The sequence below is a fragment of the Dermacentor albipictus genome, chromosome 10 (genome assembly GCF_038994185.2).
Source record: "Dermacentor albipictus isolate Rhodes 1998 colony chromosome 10, USDA_Dalb.pri_finalv2, whole genome shotgun sequence".
In the NCBI taxonomy this organism is placed as follows: domain Eukaryota; kingdom Metazoa; phylum Arthropoda; class Arachnida; order Ixodida; family Ixodidae; genus Dermacentor; species Dermacentor albipictus.
The window spans coordinates 2,371,360-2,393,289 of NC_091830.1; the positions used below are offsets into that span (position 1 = coordinate 2,371,360).

At 49.2% G+C, this 21,930-nt stretch overlaps 2 protein-coding genes across 9 annotated transcripts in view; both read right to left on the minus strand.

The window, feature by feature from the left end:
* The window catches only part of LOC135911965 (isobutyryl-CoA dehydrogenase, mitochondrial-like), a 573,736-nt gene extending 557,197 nt beyond the window's left edge, over positions 1-16,539 (minus strand). For 2 of the 6 annotated variants that reach the window (XM_070527796.1, XM_070527794.1), the window contains exon 1: positions 6,365-6,421. In XM_070527796.1, the coding sequence (XP_070383897.1) occupies positions 6,365-6,408 (44 nt within the window). In that variant the 5' untranslated portion in view covers positions 6,409-6,421. Of the gene's footprint in view, positions 1-6,364; positions 6,422-16,135; positions 16,152-16,341 lie in introns of those variants that run through there. The other 4 variants (XM_070527797.1, XM_065444338.2, XM_065444342.2 and 1 more) reach the window with 4 other exon arrangements.
* A 210-nt stretch (positions 16,540-16,749) lies between these two features.
* LOC135911963 (mRNA decay activator protein ZFP36L1-like) overlaps positions 16,750-21,930 on the minus strand; it is a 75,504-nt gene continuing 70,323 nt past the window's right edge. For all 3 annotated transcript variants that reach the window (XM_065444335.2, XM_065444333.1, XM_065444336.2), the window contains exon 2: positions 16,750-21,897. In XM_065444335.2, coding sequence (XP_065300407.1) covers positions 20,803-21,897 — 1,095 coding nt within the window. In that variant the 3' untranslated portion in view covers positions 16,750-20,802. The remainder of the gene's footprint in view (positions 21,898-21,930) is intronic.

The window sequence follows — 21,930 nt, forward strand, 5'->3', positions numbered from 1 at the left end:
GATGAAGACAGGACGTACGCAGACAGGACTGCGTTCGTCCTGTCTTCATCTACCTCGGTGTCTCGTTCCTAGCGCAGTTAAAGTTCACAAAGAAATGTCTTACCAACTAGCCTCTCAATACACTCTCCAATTCACATGATTCGTCTTTTTTTTCTACCTTGGCTTATACAATGCGCATCGCGTTAACGGCGTTCTATCGGTGCTCAGCTTGTTTCCAGGCAATTAAACGTTCCATTAATGTGTTAAACAATCCTCTGTGCTGAAACTGTTTGTACGATCGCTTTTACAAAGGCTGCGAGAAGAACGATGAATAACAATTTTGTGTGGGATAAATACCGATGTTGTATACGGAGCAAGAGAGGGAAAGAAGAAACAAAAACAAGAAACCTGCACCGCGGAGCGGTTAACAGGATTAACTGCCTGTTACGCTACTCTGCAGTGGAAGCGGGGCAGAAAACATAAGCAGATAAAAGAGGAGGCACGAAGAGAATCTTTCCTCGCAAGCACAAGGCCACTGACGATGCGTGTACAGCTTCTGATTCACTCCCGATGCTTTTGAAATAAAAAAATCACCACAGCGCTGTGAGAGCAACTTACGTCGGCTGTCTCCGAGAAAAAGTGTGTTCTCCGCAAGCGAACGGCTGTCGAGCGTGGTGCATGCCGAGGGCTTTTCTTTGTGCACCGAAACAGGGAAAGCCATCGCGCGCATGCAATTGTCTCTGTGTAGCCAAAAACATTCAGGACATCAGACCACTCCTATGGGGAAGGCATTAGCGAATACTGTACTGTAGGCCATAGACGACACGTGAAAGTTACGCGTGCATGGTAAGCCGTCCGGAAGGCGGAGCTTTAAATGGGGGTCCAGGTAGTAAAAAGGCGCTGGCTTGTAAAGTCCGCTGAATTCTATTGAGCCAATGCAAACAGGCACGCGGAGCTTTCCCGCTTAATCCGTTCTTGACATCGCAAAATAACCTAATGTACAAATAACAGGCGTCAACAAATTATTAGCGCTTCTACTGGTTGTAAATGTATAAAAGCAGCAAAACCAGCCATAGTGCCGATGCTTGCCCACATAATAGAGGAAAAACAAACTGATGGCGTAGCATTGCAGTGCCCGTAAGCCTCCGTATTCAGCCACCGAGGGGCCGAATGTGCGTTAGCCACAGTCATACGGGATGACATAAGTGAAAGAAAGCACAGCGATAGTTAATTGTTATGCTTAATTGAAATAGGGAAATAACAAGGCAAACGGTAGTTTCGTACGTTAAAGGACATGTATCTTGAAACAGCTGCCCCGCCCTCTGATGTGCCTAGGGAGAATGGCTCGATTGATCACGGACATCAGCTGCTCACGCCGGACGCACAAAAAGCGCCGCTGTCAGGGTGACGAGCGAGCGCCACCGAGGAAAGCGAAGGCCTGGACAGGGGACGATTCCCTGAGGAGGAGCTGCAATCTTCGATTGCAACGATCGACTACGCTACGATCGAATCAACGATCGACTACGCTAACGCTCGTAGCATTTAGCACTGAGTGGGGAGATGTTATAACGGACGTGAAATGCGTTGGCTCGACGACGACACGTTACGCCGTGACGCTCTCCGTCATGCGACCCGCGCCGGAATTCCGCCGTTCGAAAGGCACCCATATTTTTGCTGGGGAGCAAGTCTGCTCCTGCGCGAACACATACCTGCACCTACATGCAGGCACCTCATCAACGCGCCAGCCGGGCCGATGCCAGGGACGGGCGACGCACACCGCGAGGCCCTCGTGCGTTGGCCACTGTCGGGCTGAGTCGCGGTTGCGCAGAGTGGCTTGTCCGCCCTTGGTGAGCTGTGCGCTCATCCACTGCCGCGGTTCGTTGCCGCGGCAGAGCTGAACCCGCGAAGCTCGGATCGGTTTCGTACATTCGAGTCATTTGCAACACATCTGGTCCTCCATTTACGCCTATATAGTGAAGCCCATCTGCACCAGTCAGTGACGTCAAGAGACGCTATACCACGTGTCCCACGTAACTTGCGCCAAAATGTGAAAATATACGAGTGCCACGTAGGTGGACAGAACCAAGGTAATGTTGGCAGCAGCTTAGAGCAAGTCAGACTATTTGTTGCATACGGTGTAGTTACACAACTGAACTGAAGCATAACTGCGAGTCGGTCTAGTTGGAACATATTCATCTTAAAACTTTTTGTGCGCAAACAAACAGGGACGAAGAATAGGACGAAGACGAATAGGACGAAGAAAGACGAAGCGCTCGTCCTTGTATTGCTTCTATTATTCGTCCCTGTTTGTTTGCGCACAAAAAGATTTAAGTTACACAATTGGTCGTCATTATTTAATCAACTTCGTTGGATATTATATTCAGAGCAACAAGTGCTATGAGAAAATTGTAGACCATCCTAATCGCATGGCACTCGTTTAGTGTTTTGGGGGCATAAAAAACATTTATGTAGCAACTATTGAGCAACGGAAAGCTGAATCGAGAATTTTTCAGGATGGTCTGCAATTTTCTCATTGAAACTTTTGCTCTGAATAATATTTGAGCAAGTGAATATTTATTAATAACCAATTATTTAATTAGGCGAAATACGAAAAATAGTCTTATTGCTTCAAGCAACGACAAGCAACGATTACCTTCACTTTGTTTATTTTTGCGTTTAGGCACAAAGAAAGAGAGGGAGAGAATAATGCAGAGAAAGGCACGGAGGTTAACCAGAGGTAGTTCCGCTTGGCTACCCTGCGCAGGGGGAAGGGTTAAGGGGGATAAAAAGAGAAACAGAGTGGAAGGGGGAGATAGAAAGAAAGGGAGACAAGCATGAACAAAGCGCGTACACTAGAGAGCGGTAGGGGGCGCATTCTTAGAGTCTGTCGTGAAGCCCCGTAGTCCGCAGAAACCTTAGTAAGGCCTTCAACGCGGATGTTCTTTCGGAGCATTGGCCTAAAGCTTTTAGTTCTGATAGTGGACGATTTAAAGTACGTAGGGCACCTCTGGGCAAGGATGCTTCAACCGCTAGCGCCTCATTGATGATGATTTATTTATTTATTTATTTATTTATTTATTTATTTATTTGTTTGTTTATAAATAAATAAATAAATAAATAAATAAATAAATAAATAAATAAACAGCCCTCTCAATGATTTTGCTGTTGCAGATTTCTCCTCCTTCAGGAACTTGCTCAAAGCAAGCGCCCGTCACACATTTTCACCATAGGAAACCTTCCAACAGGAGGTCCTGAGACCGACAAGCTAAACATTTTCGAAAACAGCATTTTTTCGTAAAACTCGACGCAACGTCCGTAAAATCGTGAAACGATCCCAAATTCATGCAAAAAATGAGTTGGCAGATATGCATATGATTAAACCAAATGTTGAATCGCACTGAAAATGTGAGAAAAAGTGGAATAAATTCAAATGCGTGGCCAAACCTCGATTCGCTGCATTGTGGGGAAATTAGATATTAGTTTCGATATTTGCTTGCCTCAGTCCATTTAGAGACTATGCGAAAGCGACGCGAGAGAACTAAACACTGGGTGTGTCGAATGCGAACCTTGTAAGAACAGAGTACGTATCTTGGAGACTACACGCTGTCCGCAGGGCAAGTGAGGGAGCCGAAAAATAACATCCAGATCGTCCTAACCTCAGCGCTACTAGTGAGTGCCAGTAGTAAAAGAACTGCTCATTTTATCGCATTGGCATTTTGCACAAACAGAGTATACGGTCGAATAAATATGCTTATAACGGGTCAAAATCCTGCAGCAATTTCTGAAATCACTGTCAATCAACAAGTTGCCACAGAAGTCATGAGAACGCCCTTTGGAGTAGGAAAATAATTTTGAAAATGTTGTTCTAGCAGAACATATACGTGGAGGTTTAGATATGAAACTGCACACGCGTATATAGTCCGAGCCCTCAGTGCAGAGAAAGGTTTTTTTTTTTTAGAGTCACCTTGTATGTGCTCAGAGTAGACATAGCCTTGGAATCGATTTTACTAAGCCACAGAGCTGTGTTTAGCAACTCACTGTTCGGCTTCTTGCACATTCAGTTGAACGTTTATCAAGTAACGTGGTGGACACAAATTATGAGCGCAGATTAAAATATAAGAGCTGCTTTAGGCTAAAGAAAACCCCAATAGTGACACATGGAACATTATTCATCAAGCATATGCTGACGAAGCATTACCGAGGAGCCGTGTCTTCGAATGGCAACAAAGCTTTCTGGGGGGCAGAGATTTGATGCAAGGCGATTCGGCCACCCGCCAACCTCACATAACGCTGCAAATGTGGAACGTGTGAGGCTGCGTCACAATCGCCGCGCTACTGTGTGCGTGGTATAAACAGGCGTGAAATTGAAGAGGGATATGCGAAACCAGACCGTGAAACTTGAACTCAAAAATCGCCCTGCACACACTGACAGAAAAGACAGCAGAGAAATAATTGCCGCTGCACTTTTCAAAAACGCCAGGAGTGAGCTCACATTTCTTAAAAGGGTATCGGTTTGAGCTATAACTGGTGTATTCTAATTAGCGGGCGCGCCAATTAAAGGACGAGTACACAACGTGACAGACGACGACAACCGCTTCTGTTAAGCATGGACGCTGGAGATAAAAGCTGGGACGCTCAACCAAAACGGCAAAGCCGCGAATGCGAAGTCATGGTTCAATTCTCTCTACGAAAAGTGAAGCGGCAACCATAGTAAACAAAGATAAAGCTCTTAGCAGTTCTTGATGCCGGACGCTTGGTGCACCATATAATACCTGTCTGAAGGACGAACAATAAACCGAAAGTCGCCAAAGTGTTTGCGCCAAGCAATTTGGCAGCGCCGTCCTGATTTGTCATCCAGACAGTGTTAGTGTTGCACGAGACCCCACACTGCTGCATCAGTTGGAGAATATCTGGCCACGCAGAATATTCGTCCAACCGGCCGTCATGCGATTTCTTTCCCTTTGTGAAATTGTCTTTGAGAGGGAAGCCTTATGGAGGTGTATGGCAGCAGTCTCAACTGCTGTGACTAATGTGCTGAAGAGCATCCCGGACGAATATTTCTCTGCTTGCTTTCGCCAACTCCATAAATGCTGGCAACACTGCGTTAATAGCCGAGGTCACTACTTTGAAAAGACCTCGAGTCATTATTTCGTAGCTTGAACATGTGACCTTTTTTTATCTTGTTCTCTTTCTCGGTCGCCTAGACATCGCCACTGGTCCTGCAGGGTTAATGGCACGTTAGAACGGTCGTGACAAGTCTCTGAAAACCATTAAGACACATACGCAGGTTCATTGAAGTATGTTTTTATTATTTTAACACTTTAATCGACGAGGATGGCTACATGGACTTCTATATATGGTGCCTTATACATATATATCCACTAAGCGATAATAACGTTTTCTCTCTCTCTCTCTCTCTCTGTATATTTCTGTATTTCTCTCTGTATTTCCAGTTCTCGCAGCCGTACTTCTATTTCTCAAAACGTATAAGACACGTTTACATTGGTCGGCAAATATGAAAAAAAAAAAAAACTGGGAAAGCCGCAGGCAAACACTTCATCAAGCTGACTAAATTATTTAAAAGGGTGTCCGCTCAAGGCGCAGAGATAATCAAGCTGTTTTATTGATAAAGAAATTGATGGCTTTCTATAGCGCATGCGCTTGAATTTTGGTGCCATAACGCTGCACCGTCGTCGGATTTCTCGACCCATGAGCCATCGAAGGCTTATAAGCCTCACCAGAGTTATCGCCTTCGCGCATCGCGTTCACCGCAAGCGTTTCCCAGTAAAGATTACGGCTGCAGGAGCTGCATTTGCCACTAAGCGGCCACTGTAGCATTCGAAGCAGGGAGTGAATGAGTAACTACACTTTCATACGTAAAAGAAGAACCTGCCTATCAACTGATTTCATTGTGTTCTGATAGCGCTATGGAAAGGCCATGCATAGTTTGGACTCCGGAAGAGCAGCGTGAACACGATGAGCGGCGACGGGAACAGCAACGACAATGTGCACAACGGCGTTGTGCTCAGGTTCGGCAGGACCAAGTTCAAGGCTACGTCACATTGCTCCATCGGATCAGGTGATACCACAGCTTCGCTGGCCAACCACCTTCACAGCGTGGATGGGAGCCCTTTTTTTTTTATGAGCTCAGTCCTGGAATTTGTTCGTAATGGTTGTGTTAACAGCGCTCGTGCTAGACGTGGGTTTGTTGTTTCGTGCCGTAAAACACACAAGCCTTGTCCTACTACGGAGTTGTATAATAAAAGATATCGTTCGTATAAAATAATTCTTATTCTAAAAAAAGCATTTATTTTTACGTTCAGGCCCCAAGCCTGAGACGAGGGGCGTTATTTGTACTGTCGCTTTGTCTGGTCGCCACACTCACGTGCGTGCTAGTGAACGGAAAACAAGACGCTGACGAATCCCCATGTCGAAGCTCCTCCTGGACCACTAACGAATGGCGTGTTCTGTCAGGAAACAGATACGAAAAAATGTCTGTATTTTATAGTATTTGAGGCGGGACAGGCTTCTTACGTGCGATTCAGTTATTCTATTGGACAAAGTTGTATGGGAGTCGGTTCTAGAGATGTCAGTCACGCAGCCGTGTGCTACACCCAAACGCATCGCCACCTCTTCAGGTGTTCCAGAACCTTAGTGCGGGAGTTATGTTAAGCAAGACATTGTTGCAACGCGCACATTTGAGCATAACGAGAATGCCATTTACATGAAATAAGCAATTGTGACAAATGTCGACATTCGGCAAGCAGCAATGTCGCTCGTGCACGTCGTTTGCTCACTAGTGTGCATGTTCGAGCTACGTATCCAGAGCTGTCTGGCAAGCATATCCAGAGCTGTCTGGCAAGCATTGCCAGACAGCTCTGGATACGCTCTGGAACCTGGCAAGCGTTGCCTTGGTTCGCCCTTTAGTAGATCGCCCCTACGCACACAAGTTTGGGGTTCGTACACATTGCCGTGCAATGACGCAACTTGTTTTGGTTCTGCTGAGAATCGCCGAAGTCGATGCAGCAAGCAAAACATCAAGTGGTGAAGCTAGACTTGGGAGAGACTTGGGAGTTTCGTATCTATCGCAGTGTACTGGGAAAGTTAAGGTGATCCAAATGCATGACCGCGCCTAAAGCCTTCGTTGCTTTAACGCATGAACCGCGTTTCTTGTGCGTTTGGTGGGCAACGTTCGCGCGGAGGGCCGCTGAGCGTCGCCGAACTCTCGCCCGCCAGGGGGCTCCCCCGGCGCGTTTCTTTCTGGGTCCCGTGGCGGCGGCGGCGGCGGTAGGTTCAAGCAGGTCAGCGGCGCTTTTTCCTCGTGGCCGGTTTTTCCTTTCGACGGCGAGACCCGGTCAGGCGGCCGCCGCAGGGCCGCTTCGCGCGCCGCATTCGCCGGCTCGTCTGGGAGGGGCCTTCTCCTCACGTCGCGTGCATTCTGGCTACGCCGATCAACATCGCATCATTCGAGCCTGGCCGAGCATGTTGTGCCGCGGGAGTGCTTGTCCTCCTCATTCGGTCGTCCTGTTTTACACATGTCGCCAACCAAAGCCGGCATGTTATAAGCTTCACGTGTAAAGTTACCGACCTTGTTTAAGAGCGCACCTCTTAGGCGCCCGTTCCTACGGCTAGCGTCGGCGTCGTCCCTCGGGGTCCTCGTAGCCGAGCGAACGAGGACAGCAAAAGGATGAAACACGACGATAGCGAAGAGCGCGCGAGAAGGAAAGTAGAGGAGGGTGTGGCGAAAGCGTCAGAAGAAAAGCGAAGTGCCGAGCACGACGGGCTTTGCCGCGGCGATGGCTACGAGATGGCGCCAGCGTAGCACACGTCGTCTGCCTGGAAACAAAGCACTGCATGAGCGGAAATCTGTCTGCGGCGACTGCTGTGAATCGCGCCCACGCGTCACGATTAGCGAGGCAGTCGCGCCACATTTCGCTTCGTTCGAGACGTGCCGCACGAGACAAATTATCCCCGCTAGCCAATATATCGCGAAATGAAAACGCGTATACCAATGCGCTCAAATTTTGCATTGGGGAGTATCGTGATCGTTGATTTTTTTGGATCGCATCTAGTCGGGGCTGCTCTCCCCGCCTCGAATATTACGAGCTACAGCGTTACATCCCTTTAGCATTCCGAAAACTGCGTCTGCACGCAACAGACGCCGCCAGACCATGACGAACTAAGATACATGTTTATTAAAGATAAGAAAGAAAAAAAAAACGCTGCGTCAGGGTGCGAGGCGATCGTTCTCCGTAAATATCCGCGCATAGTTCATTTTCACTTTCGCAAACACTGGGCGCCTCGAAGTCGCAGCGAGGCCGCAGCCTCGTCGGAGGCCGGGAAGCGAGCGACGGCCTGGCGCGAGCACACACCGCTCGCACGGCGAACTCTCGGCACATTGGACGGGCGCAATCTGATCGCCGCCGGTCTCCACCCGGGAAGCGGCCGGGACGATTCCGTTCGCCAACGATAAAGCTTCTCTAGTCGGGGCCACGACGAGCGCTGAGCGAGGCTTTGGAATAAGGATTGCTGCTGGGTTTGCAACACCAGTAAGAGTGGGGCAGCTGAGAAAGAACCGAGCGGGCCACCCGACGAAACGACACTCCGCGTCACATACGATATACGTAGTACGCGAAGGATGGATGCACGGCATTCGGTGTTCGGCAAACGATCGCCGATACGAAAAAGGCGAATCTATGCGACTGCGAGCCACGGAGATAATCGCTTTGTTGAGAATGTCATTTCGACTTCGCAGCGCTGAATTGATTGACATTTTTAATACCCCTTTGTAATAATAATCTCGAGCCTGGCGGAGACAACGTCAGAACAAGTTCTGTCGTGCAGGTTATTGTACCGCATTGCAACGTGCCCTTAGTATGTAGCTGCCTAAAACGAGGGGCCCCCATGCAAGTGCGACGAGTACGCTTCTCCCTCTATCGCGCACACCATGCGTGTCGACGTCATCAAGCTGCCATACCGCTTACGTGTTTCCTTTTTCTAAATACTACTACTACTACTACTACTACTACTACTACTACTACTACTACTAAACATAATAAATAAATAAATCAGTCAATCATTTATTTACCGTACCCAGGAACGACCACGTCTGAGTGCTGGCGCATGCTACAAATAATAATAATAACCATAGTAAGTTGTGGAGAAACCATCGCCAATGATCGTAAACAAAAGTGAATAGCCTGAACTAAGGAACAAAGAAACGAACGTTTTCTTTGCCGAGCCCGACGATCGACCGGCGACGAAACAGGGAAACGGCCGAAAGCGGCAAAGCAACCTATTCGTTTTTATATAGGCTGCCAGGCGGTGTACGACTGGCAGCCATCATCACCTTCCTACGCGAAGCAACGCCGTTTCGCTTTCTGCCTCGATGGAAGTCTGGTCGCGACGCTGCAGTTGTATACGAGTCATTCAGAAAGTTGTAACCCCAAGCAACGAACTCGGTATGACGTCGTAGTGGGCGGCTCCACCGCCTGTGGTTCGCAGGCCGAATGCACGCTGCAGGGCGTTTTTTTTTTCGAACCCGCCAACTCCGGACGCAGTGGAAGAAGTGTTTCCCCCCTGTCCACTCTTGACGCGAGTGCAGCAGCGTGCGATGCACCCCGTGCTTTCCCCGCATGCTGGGTGTGTATATCAGCGGGGCCGTGAAGAGATGCTCGTGACGACTTCGATACCGCATCTGCTGCACACAAAGGCGTCGTCGGCGACCTTGGAGAGTGCCGCACGCGACCGCGCGTGGAAGCACGCTCGGGCTGGCAACCTCCCGCACTGACTGGTGGCAGCTCATGCGACGGCTGCAAGCACGACGAGCTGAGCTGCCATGCTGCCTGCACATGCTTGGCTGAACAGACTTTGTTCCGCTCACTCTGAAATCTTCCGTCGTTACGGTTTCACACGATGTGTTATGGCCACGACACGGCAAGTGGCGTCATGTTTATGCGTCCTCGACTGCGCGTGTTGTCGCGTTATATATCTTCTTACCGGACGATGGGAGCCGAAATTAATATGTGCGAAATGTCGCAAAGGTTGTCACATTTAATTATTCGCAGTGCTGCTGAGCGCTGCACAACTTCAGTGGCGCGGTTAACTGACAACTCAAAAAGCGCCACTCATAACAACATCGTAACTTGCTATGAAGGTCGCCGAGAAGCACTTGAATTTTACTTTCATAACGACCGGTATATGTATTCCTCGTTAACGCTAACGACCAGCATATATATTTCTCGTTAACGTTATGCTTAGCAAAGATTGCTAGGCATAACGTTAGGAGACAGAAACAGAGCGGTTTGGATCAGAGAGCAAACGGGTACAGACGCTATTCTGATTGACATCAAGATAAAAAAATGGCGCTGGGCACGTCATGTAATGCGCCGGTTCGATAACCTTTGGACCATTAGGGTTACAGAATGGGTTCCAAGAGAAGGGAAACGCAGTCGAGGACGCCAGAAGACTAGGTGGAGCGATGAAATTATGAAATTTGCGGGCGCTATAATTGGAATCGGTTGGCGCAGGACAGGGGTAATAGGAGATCGCAGGGAGAGGCCTTCGTCCTGCAGTGGACATAAAGCAGTCTGATGATGATGATGATGATGAAAGCCTGCTGCCGTTTTCCCAATACTACCTACACATTCATCTCTCGCACGTCAACTAGGCACTAAACATTTCATTAGAACTTTTTTTTTCTTTTTTTTTAGTGGCTCGGTGAGCCGTATGAGCTTGTGGGCGGCTACAAAAAAAAAAAAAAACAATTGCTGCACTTAGCTTCTAATGTGTGGAGTGTGAAAATGCGGTAGTTAAAAGCTGGCGCGATGCGCTAAGCATAGGCCTGCGGGAGTGTTTCGAAATCATTTTAATTGATCTTCATACAGTGGCGTAGCAACAGGGGGGGCCGGGGGGCCGTGGGCCCCGGGTGCAGGGCCCAGTGACGGGGGGGGGGGGGGTGTCATATACGTCTGAAGACACCCCTCTTTCTGCCGGCTACACCCGGGGGGTGTGACAGAATACCTATGGGCCCCGGGTGCCAGACGACCTAGCTACGCCACTGTCTTCATATAAAGCTTTCTCGGTGCTGCCTTGGTCAGAATAATTCCACTGACGACCACCTTTTCGTAGAGACCTTTTCCCACGTCTAAAGGGTTCACCGATACGGAACGCGAAGCCGTCACCTACGGGTCTTGCCATGTATAAGCCGTTAATAGATGGCGTCATCTCAGGCGCCATCTTAGGAACCACTAGCACATCGAGAAGCTGGGTAAATAAGAAACGTCACAAGACGACAACACGGCTGGCGTGTCTTGCACCGAGCGACAAATCGGCAACACTGACAATCTCGTAAAAAGAACAGTAAAAAAAGTAAAACGACGTACGCGTGGCGATATGGGAGCATCGTGACCGCCATGTTTGTGCACTAGCACTATCCACCGTACGAGCACGGTGAACAGCTGCATCCATTACGTCACGCGCAAGGTATGGGCGCTCGTATTTCGTGTGACGCCGTGACATCACGTGGTGCCTGCGAATCCCTTTTCCGCGGGCACGAGACGATCACCTAGGGCGCAATATTGCTCGCTTCTGTGCTCGGAGTTCGAAAAGTTGCGCGAATGCAGATGAGCCAGTGGACCACCGCGTGGATACTCAGACAGTGCAGCATGGCAGCCGAGAGACTGCGACGGACCTAAGCAGGTCGCGCTGCGCCGTCGTCACGGTGTATGTACGAACGCGGCAAGTTGGTGCTTCTTGTGTTCCCGAGCGAAATGCGCCAACTGTCACCTTCATTTACTCTCTCATCATAATCTACCTTCTAACGCGAAATTAACGAAATTAGAGTTTAGAATAAATGCTAAGCTTTGGGCCGCAACCTTTAAAATAGTTGATGGGAACTTTTGGAAATCACGCACCTGAGGTTAACGGACGCTGAAAACAGACGCTGGAAATATTCGGGTAGTATAATAAACCTGGGAACAGCTCCTCTCTTTTCTAAATACTACTTGATACGAGCCAATCAAATATTTTATGTTATATATTTAACGATGCAAAAATCTAGATACGACGTCTCAATTAGGATGGAACAGCGCCAACTAAGACGACCACGAGGGGTAGAACGACACAGGACAAAAGTTCTCCCTCTCGTGGTCGTCTTAGTTGGCGCCGTTCCTTCCTAGTTCGAAGTACGCACCATCTAGCCTAAATTAATGTTGTTCTGAACGACGTCTCATTGCATTGCAAACGATCAGGCACCTATTGGTTACGAGAGCATAAAGCTCACACCTCTCGTAAGAACAAATCAGTATGGCGCGCAAGCTTCTGCATACCAACACATTGAAACGGTAAACAAGATCGTTGATTGAAAGGCTGATTTCGATTATAGCCCCGCTATGTTTAGGAGACAGAGAAAGCAATTAGCCCTTCAGGGACCCTTCCCCGTTCCATATAGCAAATTTTGGCTACACGCTGTTAGTTTTTACGTGTCATCTAACAAGCGTTCTACCGCAAGAATTATGGCAAGTAGAACGATTGTTTTGCTCGCAGATTCTTTCATTATGTTGTTAATTATTTACTGCTTGTTACAATGTCGCCTTTGTGGTCTTCATTCTCTTTCTTCGTATTGATTTTATATCCCATGCACGCTGATGGCCATGTTGATTTGTTTTGTACGTGCGGCATGTTTTATATAAGTCACATTTGATGCGTCACTATCCGTGATCTGTCTCGTAGGCGCTTGCGGCTGCACCTGTACACCTCTGTCGGGAACCCCGTGCCTTTAGTGTCGGCCTCCACTTGAACCTCGAAAAGATTTCAAGGAAAACGGAACTGCCAGCCGGGCTGGTCGCGCCTCGATTCACATTTTAATTGACTTGCCCCGCGCGGACGTGTCCGGGTTGTTCCCTGCCCTGAACAAGTAAATTCAAAGATAATGCAATGAAAATTAAGATTTGCTGTGGTTTGTGCATGCTTGCGAACGAAGCACAGTCGGCGCGAACGATGCGTGCTCGGCGCCCTTGCACGCGTCGCCCACTCGGCAGCCGCCGTTGGTCGCCGCGATCGCTGAATCTTGTGCCGGTCCCTGCACAGGGGCTCGGCTAGATTCTCAAATGCTGCGCCCGTTACATTGTGCTCGACGCAGTTTTCCGGGGGCGCGATGTTCCCCGACCCAAGTTTCATCTTCGATTTGTTGATGTCCCTCGAATGTCGCACTGCATTCTTTTCCCAACTGCGCAGTGCCTTCCAACGCGTGCGAGCAGCGCGTTCCTAGCCTTCTTTGCTTGCCTGGTGACTTTAGTAGTGCGCACCGCAGTCAGAAAATGTCATCCTCGAATTTATTTCCAGCACATATTACGTATTGCACGTTTTTGTCTCTTTCGTGCTCTTCGCGCGAACTTGTCATTGGCCAGTCTATATTTAAGCATTTAAACAACGTCTTGGGGGACTGCTCAAGTTCTCATCCATCGCGAGAGCTCGTCGAAAATAATCTGCGATTACGAGTTGCTCGACGCCGATCAGTTCGAACCTGACCACGCATCCCACCGCGGCCGGCCACGCGAGCCTTCGAAGAGGCCGCACATGCGAGGCGCGAGGCCGCCTGGTATGCCGTCACGCGGCCAGGGCGGCGAAGCTGTAGCGGGCCTTGCGGTGGGGCATTTCAGGTCTCGACTGGCCGAATGGCACGAGAAGGCCAGGGACGGAACACAGCGTGTGCACTGCGCGGCTACATTGTCAGAAGGCCAGCCTATCGACACGCGTGTGGTTGTCACAAAACCGACGGCTATGTACAGCCGGTTAGATGCGCGACGTAGCGCACAACCGCTGCCACCAACTGCAGGCTACTTTCATTTCAGCCTGCCAAGCACCCGTAACTTTTCTACAGCACCTGTTTCTGCTAAACTTACTATGTGCAAGACATTATTAGTACGTTCAAAATTACAATGTGCATCTACAATTTAGGACCCCCGTATAACGAACTTAACGTCATCACTCGAGATGGTCCAGCATAATTCGGCGCGTTTCATTTTTTCCAATTACAACCGTACAAGCAGCATAACTTCAATGAAAGTAACGCATATCATTGCCGTCTCTTGAGATCCATAGGAAAGTATTTTAGCCTTATTCGCAAAATTTATCATCATGGTGAATTGAAGCATGCTTTTATTTCGCAACCATTTTATCGCTCATACCACATCGACTATCCATACAAAGTAAACCTCATCAGTTCTAAAACCAATACCCTTTTTCATTCTTTTCTACTTCGTACATCAACAGTGTGGAATCGCCTTCCGCCCGACGTAGCATCAATACCAGATGACTCATTTCGTTCATCTGTCGTGCGATATCTTGATGCTGATCCACCCCTCCCCCCGCTTTCTTTTTTTTTTTTTGCACAGAATTATCAGGTTTTCAGTGCGTTGTGATCTGTACATATGTTCCTCCGCTTGTGATTGTTGTTTGAGCTACTGTGTAGCATTGTAGTTTATCACCGTTTATCCTCTTTATCAATACTTCTTTCTGCTAGTTGGCTTTTTGTATTGCCTTTCGTTTCATTAGTTTTCATTGTTAATTTTTCTCTATATGTTATGTACCACTCCCCTCTGTAATGCGTATGCGCTTGAGGGTAATAAATGCACACACGCGCACACACACACAAGCACATATATATTGTGTTTCACGTAGCTTGAACCTTAAAAAGCTTTAAAAGCGGTTAGCTGCACCTAAATGAAACCAACGAACGCCATATTGTCGTCATGTAGCGCTTCTTAGAATTCTTTTTTATACTCCGACTAATTAGTCAATTAACGCAGATGAATTATACCAAGTTTAGCGTTCATTTAGGACTAAGTGCGTTTTCTTGCGTTGTGGAGCGGATTCAGAAACGACCGATCCAATTTTTTGTGGCAACGTACATACTACGCGGTGATTTTTTCCGGCGTTTAAAGAAAGCCGGCGAAATAGGAAATAAAACCACGTGACTGCGCTCACGCGCTGTCGTATTGCGGCGCTCAATCGCGGTTGGTGCGACAGAACCGTGGACCGTGGCTTCGCATCGCGTCGCCATCTTTGGCGCAGGGAAAGGAAGCGCCGTCGCCCCTGACGACAGGCGCGTCGAACGGTTGAGAGCGCTGCACTACGATAGCGCTCGAGCGCAGTCACGCGGTCTTATTCACTATTGGGCGGGTTTTCTTTAAACGCCGGGAAAAATCAGCACGCAGCATGTACAGTCGCCCAAATCTTTAACTGGCGTGCGGGAGCGGCGACTTTTCCGGGCGTCAGCGCCGTATGACGCGGCGAGGCTGGAAACAGCCTAGTAGACGATGGGCCCAGCTGAGCGCGCTTTGTCCGCATGCGCTTAGCCTCAGACTGTTTCCAGCCTCGCCCCGTCAAACGGCGCTGACGCACGGAAAAGTCGTCGCTCCCGCACACCAGTTAAAGATTTGGGCGCCTGTACGTTGCCACAAAAAATTGGATCGGTCGTTTCTGAATCCCTTCCACAACGCAAGGAAATGCACTTCGTCCTAAAGTGAACCTTAAACTTTGCAGGATTCATCTTAGTTAACCAATAAGGCGTAACATAAAGCATACTCTAAATAATGAGCGCCACATGACAAAACATATGGCATTGGTTTCATTCAGCTGCGGTCAAACACGTTATTAATATCCTTGGTTCAAGTTACATGAAACACGCTGTATATTTATAGCAATATATATACAACCGTGGTCACAAGATACCATATTTTGTTGCAAAATAGAAAAAAAAATACTACTCGGGATGTTGGCCAGTTGGCCATGAAAGGCCGTTATGCTACAGCGACGCTTGTGAACAGGCGCTCGAACTGCACTACCGTCGTAACCAGAAGAAACACGCAAACGGAAATGTTGATAAAGTTTACGAATTAAACATTCGGCGAGCAACGGCGGCGTAAATTCTTGCGGCCGTTGCACTTTTCAGTTGTGCAGTGGTTGGCAGCAATTTGGCTAGATTCGAAAAATGAGCCGGCAACAATTTCTATTTCCCAGCACTCAGCCGTCTTAAATAGGGCACCGAAAAAATTATGCAATGGAAAGACGAAATTACGACCTTCCCAAGCGCTGTGTAAAATCTCAGCCATTCTTTGATAAAAACGTAAATGTTGGGAGGTATGCAAATCACCTGTTCCTTCCCTTAAAGTCAGCCCGTGGCCTTCCTCCGCGGTCGTGAGTCACAGCCGCACGCTCCCAACAGCTGCGCGCCTGACCGACGCAGCCGAGCCAAGCGGCACAGACGCACAACGGACACGCGCATCGGAGGATTGCTTGCACTCGTTCCTTCACCAATGCCCACCCGACGATGGGCAACAATTTAAGGACGCGCCTTACCTTACGCGGGGGCCTTTCACTCTGCCGTCCGGTGTAGCCGCCCTCGAAGGGAGTCAACTTGGTCTGCAGCGGTCCAGCATCGGCCGCGTGTTTGTGGCGTGCCCTTCTTTTTTTTTACTCGAGCGCCGCCCGTGACATGGCCCCGCGGCTCGACGTTAGACAGCTTTCGCTGGCGCTCCCCCTAAATCGGAACGCGCATGCGCACAACGCTGCCAGGCTGAGCGCGACGCTGCGCTTGGTTTATTGCGACCACGCGTCGATCGTTGGCCGCCGGCACAAATGCTGAAGTGCGAAATGAACGCTCCCCATCGGCAGCTCGTGAAATGCGAGCGGAGTGACGCTCGGCTAAAGCTGCCCGTTGTTGTGTATGTCAGCGACGCGAAATAAATACCACACAACACACAATGGTTTAATAACTTAAACATCTTGTATTTGTTTCTCTCAAAATCCATTAAGGTATGACACAAGCACACACACATAAGTAAAAGACAAATCTCTTCAGAATACGAAGTCTTGATTTTTTTTTTTTAAGTTGGTCGCATTTCTTGTCAATATTATTCGTACTGCTGGAAGACAAACAGCAAACGTGCACATATAACCGAAAAAAAAAAGAGGGAAGGCCGGGAAGGCTAACAATATAGAATTTCCGTTCTCGTATCGCTATTGTACAAAATATATATATATATATATATATCTATGCACTATATTATTCGTACTTCGAACTGCAAATGTTAAGGCCACTTGGAAACCGGCGATTCTCGCGTGCGCCGTATGAAACAGCGCAAAGCGTCGCAGTGGGCGAACAAGGCACACATCGACAGGAATGTCTACACGAGACAGTGCGCGCAATTGGTCCTCGAGTGCCAATAATACTCGGCGGCGGCGCGGCATATGGGATGAGAGAAGAGATACAAAATGGCGTACGCGGCCTGCTCTGCGCCTCCAGTCTGGTCCGTTGCAAGTAAGAAAAAAAGACGCGTGGAAGGCACTTTCGGTAAAAAAAAAAGAAAAGAGAACGATGCGGTCTTGAGGTTATACGGCAGAGAGCGCGAGGGCGGCGACAAACAAGCACACATCAAGCATCACAATTTTCAAAGGCGCCACTCGACTCTAGGTGCGAACTCACTGACTGCACTTTCCAGCGGGCGCAACAAGGCCCGACTCGCCGTCCCGGACAGTCGGCGGCCCGACAGGCTGGGGAAACGGCGCACCTATCACAACGAGTGCGTCTCGCTTCTGGACAGAGTGTTCTCCTTCACGAAACCTGAGATCCCCCGCTGCAAGTCGTTTGGAATGGCACTGCAAGACCAGCGCGAGCTGGACGTCCACGCACGTGGCTCCTGCAACGGCGCCGGGAATGGCCACGACTGTCACCACAGGCTCCAAACGCACCCCTCAAACGCCGTGGATTAACGAAACTTTGAAAATTCGAGAAGCAAGACCCGATGAGGTTTCCCTGAATCACTCAGTTTTGCCGGAGCCATAGAAGCCGCCCTCGTGAAGCGTCGCGACGGATCGACGCCGGTCAAGGGGCGAACCTCGTCCGTTGCAGGAACCCTTCGATAGCCGACGCTCTGCCAAAGGCACCGCCAAGTATAATCACAAGCACCATTGAAACGAAGCCGTGGCGCTGCTTATCACTTTTGAAGCGACAGGAAGTTGACTGGGACGTCCCGGATTGCATGCAGCTCGGCAGCACCAGGCAAACGATTTGAACAGTTTTCAACAAGAGAGCATATAAATAAGTTATTTTATTCTTCTCACCCGTCGCGCGAGTCTCCTTAGATAGTCAGTCCAGAGAACAATATCTGACCTGAGACGCTAACAACAGCCCAAGACATAACTGCTCCAACTTGTTTTTAACAAAAACGCTTAAGGCAGTAGAGAAACCACCGGCAGTCCCGTGTATTTTTTTCATAGCGACGACCTCGCCACCGTGGTTACAATAAGTGCTAAGAGCATGGCGACAGTGCCCACCAGCTATTCTTACCAGAGTTGAGATCTTGTAGTGTGTGTACTTCATCGGTTTGTGTGTCACTACTTTGAACAATGTATCCTTTCTGACAGTCTAAGTCTACGATGCGAGTCTTAAATAACGAGTTGAGATGATTTGGAAAGGGACAAGAAATGGATGATAGTGGAAGACTGCGTTTTGCTTGCTATTCCCCCACATACAAATGATCAGTTGAAGCACTCACTGCAATTGACTGTTAGCATCACATCATTGCTGCCAATAAAGCTCAACTACAAGTCAGTCATAAGTGAACCCAAAGAACACATTGCAATGAAGCTCCATGGCTGATGGCCAAACCGTTTAAAGGGAGAATCCTTCTGTGCAAACATACATGTAAAAAGAAAACCAATATGCTGTTCTACGCATTAGAAATGATACGAGGCTGCATGTCGTGCCTCTAAAAACAATTTGAAAAAAAGAAATGCACAGCTCTTTCAGTCTCCAACATAAATTAATGTTAGTTTTTTTTCCTTCAGCATATGCTTCGGAAAGAAGTTGCCAAGTGATGTGTCAGCACAGGCTCAACAGAGCGAAAAGAAAGAATGGATTCATCTCTTCGGATGACTGGGCAACAAGGCCACAAACCTAGGTTGAATATGAAAATAAAGCCGGCAACAAAGGCCTCAATGTCAATAAATAAATTAAATTCTCATTAAATACAAAAGTACAGCAGGAATTATAAACAAGTGGACAACAGTAGCTTAAATGAAGAGCAAACTTGCAGGCACCAACTGAACTGCACTTGAGAAAAACTAATATGTCACTGGTTGATGACAATTGTCAACAGCACAGATACCATCAGCAGGCCAGGGCTCCACTAGTGCTGCTCTACACAGCAATGCACAATTATCGGAAAGGTACTCACGGCTTTTACGCCCCAGGAAAAAAATATAATAAATAAAGGAAAGCTCACAGAGCTAAATATGCCTTGCCTGGTACCAGAAGTGGTCATTTCTTTCCTTTTTTCCATTAGTGCTTATGTACAAGGTCTAGTTGACAAATCCATAAATTTACATCCAATTAAGCTTGCTTGTTTAAGGGAAGCCAAGGGTAACAATATAACATTTTAAAAACTGCAGATTCCTGTGCAAAGAAAAAAAAAGCAAACAATAACCAGACATCCTTGCTGACTTCAAACACATTTCGCTCACCACGATTTGACAGAACCGATGACAGTGTACAATGAATAATAATAATAATAATAATAATATAATTAATATAATAATATTATAATTAAATCAAATAAATACGACAGATACAGGAAAGAATGGAGAGGCAAAGAGAACAACACGAGCACACAGTATAGTTTGTAAAACCTGAAATATGTAGCACACAAATAAAAGAGTTTGTAAGCCTATCTTTACCCAAACACAAGAAGGCACAGTAGTGGTGATGCTCAGCCAGAACATAAGCGTTTCTTTTCATAATAAAAGTTATGAAAACTAAAACCAGGCTGCATATGCAGACTCGTATAATGTAACAAAATATTCTGGCACTGCCCACACAGTGCACCTGAAACTCAAGACACCGTGATGCAATATCCCTGCACAAGCAGGCTGGTATCAAAACTAGCTGACAAGGTTCCTCACTGCACAAAGAACAACACTCTTGCTAACAGTTTGGAGAGCATAGGCATGTATAGCTAGGTATTATGGCAAACGTGTATTGGACTATAGAAGGAGCACCATTGACATTTTGTTGCTCCTTTTCTGTTGGTCTCTTGAGTTTCTCGCTACTCTTGCATTTCAGGAAGCTTGGTCCTCAGGACTTGAGCAGTGTGCCATTAAATATTTGTAATAATAAAATTAGCATATACATGCACATTAAAAAAACAAAGTAAACATAGAAATGGCAGCCCCAGGTCCGCACTGCCAAACCAAAATGCCCAAACGTGAAGAAAGCCAGTGTTCCACCAGCAAGTTCTACTGGAACATTTGTTACCTCTTGCTTTTGAGTAAACACAACTGTGTGCAAATCCTTGCAAACTGAGTCGATGACTAATAAATGCTTTCACTTCAGACCTGCTGGGGAACACAAACTGAGCCGAACTGCCAAGACGCCCGAGGGTACATGTGAATGAGCACAAATAATAAATAGATGAAAACGTACTTCCTTGACGTGATCATGATAATGCTTTCTTCCAGAAAATACTCGAGGCAGCTAAAAGAGCAGCAGGTTCGGAAGATTTCCATCTTCAGAGAAACTAACCTGCCAAGTGGTGCTCTTGCGTGGATCAACTTAAGACTTAAAAAGGTGACCGATGAACAATGGCAGCATGTGGGACTTTAGAGTCCCCGATCACATCAGTGCTGTACAAGCTTCGGTTAGGGTCGGCAGACGTATTATGCAGCTCAGGCTCGTTGACTACAGCGCGTAGCACGTGTCAATGGTGTGGCAGGGACCTGGGGTTCGGTAGGGGGCGGCACCACCGCACAGGGATCGGCGCCTCAGTCGGAGTCGCGGGCGTTGGCGAGCCTGTTGAAGATGGGCAGCCTGGTCAGCGGCGACCCGCACGAAGCCGGCGACGAGGCGCTGACGCTCATCGAGTCCAGCTCGGAGCCGAGCGAGTCGACGGGCGACGGGGGTCCCTCGACGACACGCTGCTGCGCGGCCAGCGCCGGGAACGGGAAGGCGCTCTCGGGGAGCGACAGCGCCGAGAACGGCGACAGCGCCGCGGCGAGCGCCGGCTGCGAGCCGCCGAAGCCGTAGCCCGGGTGGCCCTTGTTGGCCGCCACGAGGGCGGCGAAGTCTTGCGAGAAGGAGAAGGCCGTGTTGCTCGAGGGCGCGTAGAAGGGGTCGTCGTAGAGCGGACTCGACGGCGGGGACAGGTCGCCCGCCGAGCCGAGGCTGCCGAAGCTGCCCACCGACAGCGCCTTGGGTCGCTGGGCCTGGCTGTTGATGTTGTTGAGCAGGCTCTTGCGCGACTCGTCCGAGTTGTGGATGAAGTGGCAGCGCGGCCCGTACGGGCAGAACCCCGTCGTGTGGAAGGTGCGGCACAGCTCGGTCTTGTACTTTGGGTGCCTGGCCAGCGTGCGCAGCTCGTGGCCGCCGTGTGCGAACTGGCACTTGTCGCCGTACTTGCACGTGCCGCTCTCCTCGAACGGCCGGCACAGCTCGGTCTTGTAGCGGCTCGAGTTCTGCGCCGCCGCCACGGACGGCGGGCTGGTGGGCGGCGCGGCGCCCGTCGGCGACGGCGGGCCGGCCAGCGACGCCCTCCGGTCCGCGGGCTCGCTGTAGCTCCGGTCCAGCTTCCGGTGGTCGGCCGCCCTCGCCGCGGCTCCGACCAGCGCTCCCACCGCGCTGACCATGTTGCCGTTGACGGCGCTGCTCGGCACCATGCGGCTGCCGGCCTGCTGCGGGCACGACGGCGGCTTGGGCGACGTCGTCCTCAGCACCACCGGCGTCACCGAGGACGTGGAGCGGCGCAGCGGCGGCGCCACGTGGTGCATCCCGTGGCCGCCCGCTGCCACCACCGAGGAAGAGTGTCGGCGGGGCGACTCCAGCATCTGCTGCGGGCGCGAGGCCGCAAAGTTGCCGCCGTTCTGCAAAAAAGAGGGCGCCACCGTCAGCAGCCG